This window comes from Peromyscus leucopus, chromosome 13 (genome assembly GCF_004664715.2).
Source record: "Peromyscus leucopus breed LL Stock chromosome 13, UCI_PerLeu_2.1, whole genome shotgun sequence".
Taxonomy (NCBI): Eukaryota; Metazoa; Chordata; class Mammalia; order Rodentia; family Cricetidae; genus Peromyscus; species Peromyscus leucopus.
The window spans coordinates 8,250,517-8,263,953 of record NC_051074.1 but is presented as its reverse complement, the minus strand read 5'-3'; the positions used below and the strand labels follow the sequence as shown (position 1 = coordinate 8,263,953).

The window sequence follows — 13,437 nt, the reverse complement described above, 5'->3', positions numbered from 1 at the left end:
CCTTTTGTTTCTAACTTTTGTGCAATTAAGCCTTCAACTGTTCCTTTTTATGCTTTCAAAGTCTTCTATCTAGAGGTCAGTGAAACACAACCCAATACTGGCCTATGCATTCTGAGGTATCATGAACGTGAACACACATATTTTTCCCTCTCGCCGGTATGGAATGTATGCTGTTTGTGGGTTAAGACCTAACCCCATCTTTCTTCAAAAGCAAGTTTTCTCAGCACTACCTACTACACCCTCACCCAGTCTTTCAGCACAAGCCCAAGACCCCCCCGCACCCCATGGCCCGCACACTAGAGAACACGGTTCTCCAGAACCTCCCCGCCAGGCAGCCTCACCTGTCTCCTGCCAGGGTCTCAGTGCTCTCCTGTCGTTTGACCCTGGGAGGTGCTGGGCGTGCACTCCCCGGCCGAGGTATTCTTCTGAGGAAGCATTGGAAGGAAAAAACAGCACATCACACACACACACATTTCAAAGTGGACAAAATAAAAACCGAGGTCAACATTAGCACTCATTCCCACGCCACTGTCAGGACAGTCAGACACACTCTGCGGAGGAATCTGAACACCCATGAACGCAGCACAGCTGCCACTACCAGAACATGACAGACCCCTGCCATGACTAGAGACTTCCCCAAACTGCTACAATGCTCCAAACATGGCCATGTAACTCAGGCACAAGAAAACTGTACAAGTAGCTTCCGCTTAGTGGGTACGGATGATAGCTATGGCATCACACAAGTGTCGAATGGGCAGCGGAAGCTATGGCACCAAGCAGCCCAGCTCCTCCTTGGAGTGGCCACTCCCCCAAGCACTGGGGAAGGACTCACCTGAGAGTGGAGGAAAGCTCACTGGGGACTTCTGTATTCTCTGACACCTCGGGCTTATCTTGGCCAGTAGGTCCAGCTTCTCCTTCTAAACAGGTGACAATCCAATCAGCCATTCAAAAAGAATTCAATAGTAACAAACATAAATTTACTCAAATATAAATGCCAACTAATTTAAATATAAATATTTGAAAAGGCATCAATCAAATGATTGAAAATGTCAATGAACTCTTTTCATCCATCACTGGTGAAGTTGAAACAGAAGAGGCCTGACATCTAAATGTGGACGTCTGGGGACATGAACACATTCAAGCTCTGTTAATGCAAACTGACGGACTGATCCAGGAATAAAGTTCAAGGGATGGCTGGATCCAGTCAGCAACTTAACACAAATGAACTGACTAAGGAAAGCCACGGCACACCCAGACAGACAGGAGTGTCAATCGCCAGCAAATCCAGTCCACTCACACGCTGGACTCCTCATGCTGCCATCTAATTAAGCACACAGTGTTCCAGTGACAGACATCGAAGTCACATTCACACATGTGTGAGGGGCTCAGTTGTAAACAGTCACCAAGTGCCTCTCCCTCTGTTACAGTGGTCTGCATTTCTGAGTGATCTACAGTGGGGCTATGGTCTCTTCATGGTCAGGAAATAATTTTGTTTGTGCTTATGAGACAAAGTCTTCCTACGCAGCCTGAAGGGCCTGGATCTCTCTCTATAGACTAGGGTGGCCTTAAACTCATAGAGGTCTACCTGCTCTGCATCCTGAGTGCTGCGATTAAAAGTATGCAGGACCACCTGACTAAAACAGTTTTTTTCATTTTAATAAAAAGATTAAGTCCACAAGTTACAAGTTCAAACTACTAAGACAGTAGAATTTATTCTACTATGTAAAATAAGGGAAATTTATACTTTAGAAAACAGTAAAAATATATTAGAATTTGAACATTAGAAATAAACGTTATACTCTGGAAAGAACCCTGAAATGTAGCCTTTTCAAGATTAAAACACATTGAACGTGCAGAGGCAGGCAGATCTCTGTGAGTTTGAGGCCAGTCTGGTCTACAGAGCAAGTTCCAGGACAGCCAGGCGCTACACAGAGGAACCCTGTCTTAAGAAAAAAAACAAAACAAAACAAAATACCACATAAACATGTATAACCCACACACAAGACTGAAACAAACTACAGCAAACTAACATCCATTCAAATGGTCTATTTTCTTAGTATTTCACTGGCACATTTTTTAAGCCCAGAAGGAGGGCCCATGTTGACACCTGCACACGCATGACCGTACCACACACTCAGAGCCGCTCTCACCTGCGTCACTGGGGGAGTCGCCTAGAAAAGAAGAGCATCAGAAAATTAGCCTCCATGTCAGGGGCGCACAGCACAGTGACTCACTGAGCAGCCAGAGAAAATACACCTCCAACAACTGAGACCTGCTAGACAGGGCTCCTCTGGGGGTTTGTTTCTCCAGCATTTTACCACCGGTCTGCTACGGTCAACCAGATCCATAAGACTGCATATTAAAATGAGACTGTGGCCGGGCGGTAGTGGCGCACGCCTTTAATCCCAGCACTCAGAAGGCAGAGGCAGGCAGGTCTCAGTGAGTTCAGGGCCAGCCTGGTCTACAGAGCGAGTTCCAGGCCAGCCAGGGCTCCATAGAGAAACCCTGTTTGGAGGCCCCCCCTCCGCTGCCACCACCAAAAAAAAAAAGGAAAAAAAGAAAAGAAAGGAAAAACCAAGGGAGAAAAAGAAAGACTGAGCTAAGTGAAACAATTACTGAAGTCACAAAGCCACGAGAAGCAAGCTGGTGTGACATCCCGGGGCCAGCAGGACCGGCACGCATAGCCCACCATGATGAACTAAAGAACTAACTCCTCCAGCTTCCTGCAGCCTAGACTGCGCCTTCACCCTGGTCCTTGCTCTTCACATGCTGTACTCGGGGCACAAACACAGCCCATTCAGTGAAGAGCACCACAGAGTGGACTCAAAGCTGTGGGCTGGAGGGTGCCAGAGCTGGCCAAGCATCCATGAATCCCTGGGTTCCAACCCCAGTACCACCAGACAACAAAACTGAAGGCCCAGAATCCTTGCATCACACTGAGGGACACCTTTACATAAGGCCACCAGGATGAGGGCCGGGCACCTTGGCTGGGGAGAGCAATACACCGTCACATATGCCCATCTCCACACAAGCCTTGTCCTCAAGGCACAAGCATCAGAGTACCACATGTGGGCACAGGGGCCATGGCCCCCGGGATCTGACTCGCACAGGACATCTCATGAGTGCTACAGCAGAGCTCCTAGACAAAGTAATCTGAGGGAGGAAGAGTTCCTGCGGCCAAAAAGGGGGGGATGATCTAGGATCCTTTCTCTGTGGCCCCAGGAGACTTCAATGTCACAGCACAGAGTGGGCAGTGGGCAGGGACTAGACAGTAGGGACTCCAGATAGAAGGACAGTATGAAAGAGCAGCGGGGACCCAGGCAACAGGCAACAGGCCTGAGGGACGCCACTGAATCCAGAAACAGCCACGTGGACACCCTCGGGTCCGTGTGCCCAGGCCTGGCGTCTCCTGCAGGCTGTGCTGGGCTCTACTCCTCTCTGGTCTGCTCGTCAAGCCTGAATTAACACGGAGCTGCTTTGGGCATCCACCATAACCTATGTCACCACTACCATAAATATCACCAGCTTCCACTGCTCCAGCCTCCCTGACATGGCCATGTGAAGTCTGGAAGGACCTGGCTGGGCCCTCTCCTTGCCCACGCCCACATCTTGCTTTTCATGCTTCTGCTACACCATGCCAGCCACCTCAACTCTTCCCGGCTCAGAGCTTCACTGGGGCACCCCCCTGTCGGGAAGGCTGGTAGACTCCCCTGCTTCCCAGGTCACCCCCCAGTCCCTCTCCCCACTCTCCTTCCACCATCTCCTGTGCGATGGCTTTTCTCCACCTTGCAGTCTCAGCCCCTGAACCAATGCCAGGGCAGGTGGCCCTGCCGCCTACTCTCCCATGCAGTCCCTGCCTTCGTCCTGACACAGTCGCTCTCAGACAAGTCTTCTGTATTTAAACTAGCTGATCAATATCATCCCTCACCTAGCTGCACCCACCAGGCCAGACCCAGCACATGCCCAGCCTGCTGGAGGCTCCCAGGCATTGGGAACAGACTGAGGGGTCCTCTGCCAGTCCTTTGAAAGGTAGGAAAAAGCTGAAGACAAAGGCATCTGGAGCCTGGAGGCCCCAGACAGAGAGGCAGGCAGCAGCCCCATCTTTGGCTGTCTAAAGTCCTCTCAACAGAAGTGGCCTGCAGGGCTCTGACCAGTGGACCCGGAACTTGTTTCAGAGATCACTCATGACCCCCTGGTGTCACAAATGTCACCGCTTCACACAGGCCCAAGAGTGTCTTGCCTTGTTTTACGTGCGGACCCCCTTGCCTCATCAGGGTATACTCAGGTCTGGCTGACCCTGGGAGGACACTGGCGCCTGGCAGCTGGCGTGCTCTATGCTGCTTCGTCTCCTCCCACCAGGAGGTGTGAGGGGGTCATCCTTACCTTTCTGTTTTACTGCTGACTCTGGCTCAGCGCTCTCCTGCCACAGACTAGCTGAGTTATCATCTGAAATACTAGTTCAGTTAGCATTGGCTTCTGGGATCCTGACATAAAGAGTTCACAGCTGGGCACGAGACTACGCCGTGAAAGGCCTGTGATAGCTAATGGCCTGCCCAGCACTTACATGTCTGTTTTCCCACACTGCCACAGGATAAGGATGACAAAGGCAGCTTTTGAGACCATGCAGCTCTGGGACAGACACAGGAGGAGAGGACCAGACGTGAGCCTGGACCAGATCTCAGGACAGCTGGGATCAGGGAACTTCCCAGTCAAGCAGACTAGCCCTACCTCCCCATCCTAGAACCACTTATACCAGCTCCTACCAGCCAGGCCTGAGAGCCAAGCTTCACACAATTAGCAATCAGGAGAGAAAGAGAAAGGGGATGTATACTTCTGGTATACATCCCTCAACACATTGAAGAGTCCCAAAGACTGTCTGCTGATACTAATGTTCAAGTCTTAAAAATGGAAAAAAGTTCATCATGTGGGGTAAATACTTTCCATACTGAAAAGCAAAGGGGTGAGAGAGAGGCTCACAGAGAGGCTGTGCACAGCGGCAGGCCCAACTCTGACACAACTCAAGGGCCCTGGAAAACAGTCTGCTTCCTGAAACCCAACTGTGTGACTTCTTCAACCCATTCAAAGAAAGGGTCCGCACCACGAGCTGCCACTGACTACCAAATGACCGCTCCAGTTAGGAAGAACTACATAAAGTAGTGGTGTGGGGCTCTATAAGGAAACTTTTCTTCAATTGATAAAAAAAAAAAAAAGAAGAAGAAAGAAAGAAAGAAAGAAAAAAGAAAAGACTGGCCCAATAGCCTGAATGAAGTGACTAAGTACTGCAAATGTCATAGAGCAGCCAAAGAATGAGGACGAAATTCTACGATCGAAGAGGAGGCAAGCTCAGCAGCTGCGGACTGCCAACCCCCGGAGCCACCAAGTACAAGCTGTCTCACTGTCCGTGTGAGTACCAAGCACCTCTGTTCTACAAACCCAACATCACGGTGAAAAGTGCAGACGCCACTGTGTGTCTGTGGGAAGCCCACAGCATGACGCTATGTTCTGTCTGTCCGTCTGCCTTTATTAGTTTATTGACTTGGGGGGGCCCAACCCCGGCCTGGCTTGGCAAGTACTAGACCAGCCTCCTACCACTGAGCTACACCTCTCAGCTCAGACCCTTCATATAATTTTACTCTCCCCAAGCTCTACTGGAGTGGTTTGTCAGGGTTTGTTTGTTTGCTTTTAGGTTTTTTGGAGCAAGGTTATCTTGTTTTGTTTTTAAGACATAGTTTGTTTGATGTAGCCCATGTTGCCCCTGAACTCAGATGCAGCCAAGGCTGGCCTTGAACTCCAGATCCTCCTGCCTCCCTCACCAAGTGATGGGATTACAAGCATTCACCATTGTGCTCAGCTTCCACTGGTCTTCTTTATATTTTTCATTTTATTTATTATTTGGGTGAGAGGATGTGATCCATGGGTGTGGGCAAGCACATAGACGTCAGTAACAATTGTATGGCGTCAGTTCTTTCCCCGGTCCTGAAGACTGACCTCCAGTCAGGCTTTCACGGCTAGCAGGTCAACCACCGAGTCACATTCTCTGGTACTCTTAAGCAGTCTGACTAGTCTGTGCTGTGTTCATCGTTTGCCCAGATGTAGGCCAGCGATGCAGGGCTGCTGTTAAATCTGACTGCATAACCACGTTTTCAAACAGTGGAAAATAACTTTAAAAAAATTAGAACACAGCTTTACTTATTTATCTATCTATCTATTTACTTACTTACTTATTGGTTTTTCAAGACAGGGTTTCTCCGTGTAGCTTTGTGCCTTTCCCGGAACTCACTCCATAGCCCAGGCTGGTCTCAACAGCTTGGATTTTAAATAATTATCAGAAATAATTCTGCCAGTGCTGTTATGTCAGAGACTGTCTATTTTGTTGCACTGAATTTGGGGGCTGCACTCTGAAGTGTTTACAGAAAATTATCAAGATGTTTTTATGTACGTGGTAATCATTCCTAAAAATCCATAGCTAAGGCAAAGCAAGAATAAAGAATTTAAACTTCACAGGACACCTAGACACTGGGTGAGCTGCACTGCTGTACGCTGCTGCATTTTTGATAATAGCAATAAAACAAAATGAGTGAGGTAAAGTGAGCAAAATAAACGATGGCTTAATGCACCAGAAAAGGCAGGAAGTGTCCACCTAGAGAGACCAGCACACATGGTGCGAGCTGACATTACACCAGCATGCAGGACACAGGTGCTCACGGGTGGAGGGACACGGGTAGACTCCTGGTGAGCTCATCAACACACCTGAAAAAGCGAAATGGTAACCAAACCCATACACTCTCTTCTGGCAACCCACAGTAGCACCTGCCATGTGTAAGGGCTGGCCAGCCAGCAGATGGCTGCTTTCTTGGAAAACACAGGCCAAGCATGATGGCGCATCTGCCATCCCAGCTCCTGCAGGCAGAGGCAGAAGGATCTTGAGTCCCCAGCCAGCCTGGGCTACATAGTGAGACTCTGGCAGATGGGTTGGGGCACTCCCAAGCCAGGGCTCTGCTCCTGGCCACTGTTACCTAAACCCACAGTATCAGCTCTACCATCCAGGAGCAGCATAGGAGCCACACCCTGACCGCCCCACTAGGGGGCAGTATGGGAGCAACACTCTCACCCTACCAGGCGGCATCAGGTTTCACTCTAAGCCACTAAACACTCAACAGTACAGTTTGCACTTCTTAAGGCCTGAACTTATGCTTTCACACCTGTAGATAAGATTTATAAACTGTTCAATATAAGCCTAAGAATGGTTTCAATTTATTTGAAATCAATAGCCCCCTGAGCTGTGAGTTTTAAATAGATTCCATCTCGCTTCTCTCAGAGCAGCTCTCTCCATACCCACATGCAATGAGGAACACAAAGGCTAAGACCGTGCTCAGGGAACCACCTGAGGAGAGCTTGCTCCAGGCCAGGAGGGGCAAGCAGAAGAGGTGGGAGTCATCCACTGGTCTTGGATGGAGAGTCACAGCTGAACAGGCAAAGACTGCCTCCCAGCTCTCACCACCACCTCTACAGACAGGCAAAGCTCTTGCCCAAATAAAACGTGTCATCACAAGATGGGGTTGAAGGGTGGCATGCCCACAGTGTCAGCAAGAACCATGACTGCCCAGTTCAGAACCTGTATCTGACCAACCAAGACTGACAGCCTGGAGAAGCCACGTACAGAGCTTGACTTGAAACAAGGCAGCCACAGACGGCTTTCCCATTGCATCTCCTCACTAACAAGGGAACAGAGTGGTCCAAACATCCCTCTTAGAGGCCTGAGTTTCAGAGGGACCCCATGCACAGATGCACCTGCCATCGTTCCAGGTGTATTTTCAGAATTTTACTGTTTGCTGCGCCACAAGCCAGGGAGGGTGGCATGCTCCCCTAATCCCAGCACTGGGGAAGTGGAGCCAGGTAAATCCCAGGAGTCTGCTGGCCAACCAGTCTAAAGAATTGAAGACTCTATTTCAAAAAACAAGAGAGAAAGGGGCTGGAGAGCAGTTAAGAGCACTGGCTGCTTTTCAGAGGACCCAGGTTCGATTCCCAGCACCCACATGGCAGCTCACAACTGTCTGTAAGTCCAGTTCCAGGGGATCCGACATCCCTCACACAGATACACGTGCCGGCAAACCACCAATACACATATAAATATAAATCAATCAATCAATCAAACAAGGGAAAAAGCAAGAGGAGAAACTCAGTGTGGACCTCTGCCCTCCACATCCACACACGTGCACATACACAGACAATACACACAAAAAAGAAAAACAAACTATACAAAATCTGGTAGATACAAGGCAGGTTTAAGCTCCAGGAAACTAGAGTGCCTGGAGTGAGGGTGACCCTGTACACTTCTTTTCCTTCCCAGCTTTAACTGCAATGACTGTGGCCATGTGCCATGGACATGTTCTTTAAGGCCTTAAAGAATTTATACACTTACAGTGTGGTATGAGCAAATGCGTGTCTGTGTGAGCCAGTTCTGTGGGAGTCAGTTCTCTCCTTCTAGCACGTGGGTTCCAGGGATCAAACTCAGGTTGCCAGGACTGGCCGAAGGCCTCTTTACCTGATGAGCAATCTCACTGACCCACTTTTTAAAGCCTTAATGGTAAAGAATTCTGAATGAAACAAAGTAGAGCCACATCCACATTCTCTTATTCAACTTCAGTATCAAGATGAGCAAGAGCAGGGCAGTGGTGGTGCACACCTTTAGTCCTAGCACTCAGGAGGTAGAGGTAGGTAGATGAGTTCAAGGCCAGCCTGGTCTACAGAGGGAATTCCAAAGTAAAAAAAAAAAAAATTTAAAAATGAGCAAAATGTCTTGACTTACACCGTACATGTTATGTACATACATGGTACCTGTCAAACACATGTAATAGCATGTATATGTAATACATAGAAAGGCATGTAGCTAGATGTGGCACACACCTGTAATCTCAGCATCTGAGATGTTAAGGCAGGAAGGTCACTGTGAGTTTGAGACCAGCTTGGGCTACAGAATGAGATGCTGTCTCAAAAGAAGAAAAAAATGGGGGGGGGGGGGCTTGAAGATTTACTTCAAGCCAACTTCATAAAATTATCACATAACTTAGCAAGTCAAGCTGGATGGTAAGTCATATCTGATCCTCAGTACACAGGGGAAAAATATGATGAGCAGTAAAGTGCTTAGAATAAAAAAATCCACAGCTCCACTGACACGTCAATATTTTGCATCAAAATTGTGAAGAATTTAACTGAAGGACAGTTTCTCTTACAGCAACACTAAACTATTTCACATCAAAACTGAGGAGTCAAACTGAAGGGCGCATTTCTCTTACCTATTTCTGGTGCTGTCGTTTCCTGATCTGGTTCGTCATTTAGTCCCGACACTATGGAGTCTAAAATCTTAGCTGAAATATTATCCTCTTTCCTTCCTGACATAAAACAGTTAACAGCAGATTAAAACACTGCAGGAGTTCTGTATTTCGGCTGCTTTAGTTAGTTTATAGCGCCTACTACCAAGGTCACCACAGACTGCGTGTCCAGTCAGTACTCAATTCTCAGCTGCCCCAGGACACCCCTTAGAAGACTGGGAAAGATGTCCTCTCTGCTCTCCACCACGTCCTTTCTTTGACGTTCAGGACACCCTCTCCAACTTTTCCTCTGAGCCATCTTCCGATCTGACTCTTGGTGGGCTCATAAGCATCTACAGGCCACACTGTGCCGTCACTACAGACTAAGAGCACTCATCTGCCGCCTCCTGTTTCCAGGACTGTCCCTCAGCACGGCCTAAATGACTCGCTGTCTGTGCATACACATATGCTCCAGACATCTCAAACCTCATTGTCCCAGAGTTCGGGACACTGTCACCTGACCCACCAAGCGGCACCTCTGCCCCAAGTCTCTCAGGTGGGTCTTTCCTTTGAGTCCTTTCTTTTCTAACTAGTGGCTTCCAATCCATCATCTGTACTGCCAAATCCCTATCTCTCGCCTGCTCCCATTATGGCTCTGGGGCTGAGCTGCCATGATTTCTCATCTTCACACACACCATCTCTCAATGCTACAAACTCTCAATGTCTTCCAGACTCTACTCCCTCCCTCCAGAGCCAAATCTCATCTCTACCCTGTGTAAGATCCACCAAAGCCTTCTGCACACTGCCAGCTGATCTGGGCCTTCTCCAACCACTGTCCCTCTCTCCACTCTAGCCTATGGCTGAGCTTCCGCCACGCATGCGTCAAGCCTGCAGCAGCTCTCAGTCTCTCCTCAGGGCCTGCTACAGGGCCTCTGTCTCCCAGGCAGCTCTGAGCTGATGCCCCTGCTCACTGAGGCTCTTCCTGCCGGAGTCCCTCGTCCCTACTTCTCTCGGGCTTATTTTCCTCCACTTACACAGGTTTGCACTCCAGCAGTCTCTCTATACTGTGGATTCTGCCCAGGAAAGAAAGGAAGGTCCAAACGGGCACCTTCAGTGGCCACCCTCCGTGGTCAGACATCACCCAGAAGCAAAGGACCAGACACTGCCTAGTTCCACTCACAGACACTCACTCCCCAGCCTCACTGCTGCTCGAGTGATCTTACCAAGCTGCTTCACGCTATGGTCCTTCTTAGCTTTACGGTAGGAAGCATTATGTTCTTTGTCAAGGGAAAGGCTACTTTCACTGGCTCTAGAGTCCCTTCTTCCTGACATGAAATTGCACAATGGAGAGAAGTGTTAAACTTACAAACGCTGCAGTTACCAAGCACAGGAACCCAGGTGAATCTAGCAAGTTCTGAACATATATATAAAACGAGCTGTTTCTGAGTAAGTAAACGTGTCATACTCTCATACGTCTCTTACGTGCTATGGTGAATCCAGAAGAGCCTTAAGAGTCTATTCATGCCTGAATCCCTTGTTCTTTGTAGTGGATACAAGGCTCACCCTGTGAACAAAACACCCAAGCCCTGTGTCCTGGGCACCTCTGAGTCAGGACATTTGCTCAAATGATGACCCACCAGGAACGGCAGCATGTCTGGTGGGGTGCAGCCCTGCTGAGGGAAGGGCCTCTGGTGAATCAGTGCCTGGCTAGTGAGGCTGGGAAGACAGAAGTCCACCAAGCTGCTGCCAGCTCAGTGAGGCTCACAGTCAGTTCTTGAAAGTCCCTGATGGTAAATTCTCTTGAGGATCACAGAAGAGAGGAGACACAAAGAAGGGAGACGAAGAGGGAAAGAGAGACAGTGTCACAAAAGACAGTGTCACTAAGCATCTACAAACTAACAAGTATTAGATAAGAGGGTGTGATAATGCACCCCTGTAATACCAGCTCTAGGAGGCTGAGGCAGCCTGCCGGACTAAGTGTGTTTGAGACTGGCCATATAGTAAGACCCTGTCTCAAAACCACTGAGAAAAAGCGGGGTGAGGAGGAAAACAGGACTCCCCAAAGTAAGATTAAAACAACACAAGGTATCAACAATCACCTCCACTAAGACACCCCAGCACACCACATGCACAGCCAAGAATTATGAAAAACACAGTTAACATGAGTCATAAAAACCTGACAAGTTAGTCTATTTACTTCCTGGCATTAGGGTAAGTATAAATGATAAAGTGATTTAAATCCATTTATCTGGAAGAAGAAAACAAAATAAAATACCTCAGGCATGGTGGTGCACACCTTTAATCCTAGCATTCAGGAGGCAGAGACAGAGGCAGAGGAATCTCTGAGTTCAAGGCCAGCCAGGGCTATATAGTCAGACTTTGTCTCAAAAAAAAAATTTTTTTTTTTAATCTGTAAAGATAAACAATTCAAAACAGCACAATTTAAATAAAACTTCTTTAAAAAGAACTGTAAAAAAGCAGGTAGTAACAGAAGACATGGCCCAGAGACCAGGGAAGGGCAGCTAACCAGGATGCCATCCTAAACAATTCAGAGCATCAGCTTACACCAGGAATTACAATAAGGAATTAATTTAAAAGACTAGATAACAAAAATGTCTGATAAAATCAATCTTCATTTCTCAAATCTCTAAACACATCACCAAAAACTACAAGTTGCAAATACTAAGGCCTCAGGCAAGTCAGAAGCCAAACCAAGTGAAAAAGAACCAAGGAACCAGAAGAGAACATTTCAACACTGCAGGCAGGCATCCTACCAAGGAGTTCGTGAAAATGAACACCCCACAGGACTCCACAGGAGTCAGGCCAGTCAAATAGGTGCATCGGAGCAACCAAAACCTACCAACACGGGGAAAATGCCGTCTCACTAGGAATGACATGCCCACATTTACCTGTACCATCAGGGAAGCTTTGAGGAACTGGAAAGGGATGGGATGAGGTGTTCATGGAGCCCTGTGGCTAATCACCCTTGCCCTTATGCCAGCAACCGTTCCTGTGGGCATCTCCCACAGGTGGCACACACAGAAGGCTTTTTGACATAAAATGTCACCATGGCACCACAAGCTAGGCAAGGAGTCAATATTGAATGAAAAACCCCAACTACCGTACTCCTGTCTATGACGTCACAGGTTAGGAAGAGGGTGATTCTCCCAAAACTACTACTGCTCAGCAAAGCTACTTCGTACGTCAGTGAAGTTAGTAAACCTCCAACACTACTGGCTATTCCAGGATCCCCATGCTCTACTGTCCTGTCTGCTGGTCTGCTGAGCAAATCCCAGGTCTGTGAGCTCAGTTCTCAACATGATTCATTCTTTAAGTGCAACAGCATCTGCCTGTGGGCTCTGTGTGTCTGATTTGCAACGGGTTCACCTCTTTCTACTACAGCAGAACCAATGAGACTGAGGTGTCGGACAAGCAATTCTGACAGGAAGTTCAGTGCACCCTTTAGATTTCAACAGGCTCTCCTGCCCTGGGTGGGGCGAGCTTGCATACATATGCACTTGCCCCTCTGTGAGTGTGTGCAGAAGCCACAGTCTCCAGTTTCAGAGTCTACCCGCCCCCCAGGTGTGCCCAGGCTGTGCTCCCCGAGGTCCCTCCTACTACACTCTGGTCAGACATAAAGAGCAGCCTCCATCTCAGTCAGCTACGTGCCCAGGCAGCTTCGTTACCTTCGAGTGAATTCTTAGATCGCCGTTTTGATGTTTTTGATGACAAGGACCTGGATGCTCCCACAGAAACCTCAGCCTTAAAGAAGAGAAGAAAGAATACTCAGCACACTGCACATCAATTCTATCAGAACTTACTTTCCATGCTCTGCTGGAAGAGTATGAACAGGAGACATCCTTTGGCTTGAGGGACCATACCAGCCCCATGTGACGACAGCCTCAATCCTGAGGTGAGAAGTAGAGGCCATCACATCTCCCTGCCTTACATTTAGATCTGTCTGTGCTACTTACTGGAAGAAGCACAGTGAGGTGTGCCCATGAGGAGCCTACCTCTGTTGCTACATAGTCTTAGGCTGAAGGACAAGACACTTGTCAAACTGTGCTGTGCAGCAGATGATCTCCTCAGTGACGCAACAACTCAGGGTGTAGCATTTGCACAAAGA

General features: G+C 48.3%; 1 protein-coding gene across 4 annotated transcripts in view; it reads right to left on the bottom strand.

Moving 5' to 3' along the window:
- Positions 1 to 13,437, bottom strand: part of Traf3ip1 (TRAF3 interacting protein 1) — a 44,056-nt gene that overhangs the window by 16,485 nt on the left and 14,134 nt on the right. Inside the window, exons 7-12 of one of the 4 annotated variants that reach the window (XM_037210123.1) lie at positions 12,998 to 13,073; positions 10,535 to 10,636; positions 9,297 to 9,392; positions 2,151 to 2,171; positions 833 to 917; positions 342 to 425 (exon numbers count right to left, since the gene is read on the bottom strand). In XM_037210123.1, coding sequence (XP_037066018.1) covers positions 342 to 425; positions 833 to 917; positions 2,151 to 2,171; positions 9,297 to 9,392; positions 10,535 to 10,636; positions 12,998 to 13,073 — 464 coding nt within the window. The remainder of the gene's footprint in view (positions 1 to 341; positions 426 to 832; positions 918 to 2,150; positions 2,172 to 9,296; positions 9,393 to 10,534; positions 10,637 to 12,997; positions 13,074 to 13,437) is intronic. The other 3 variants (XM_037210124.1, XM_028880348.2, XM_037210125.1) reach the window with 3 other exon arrangements.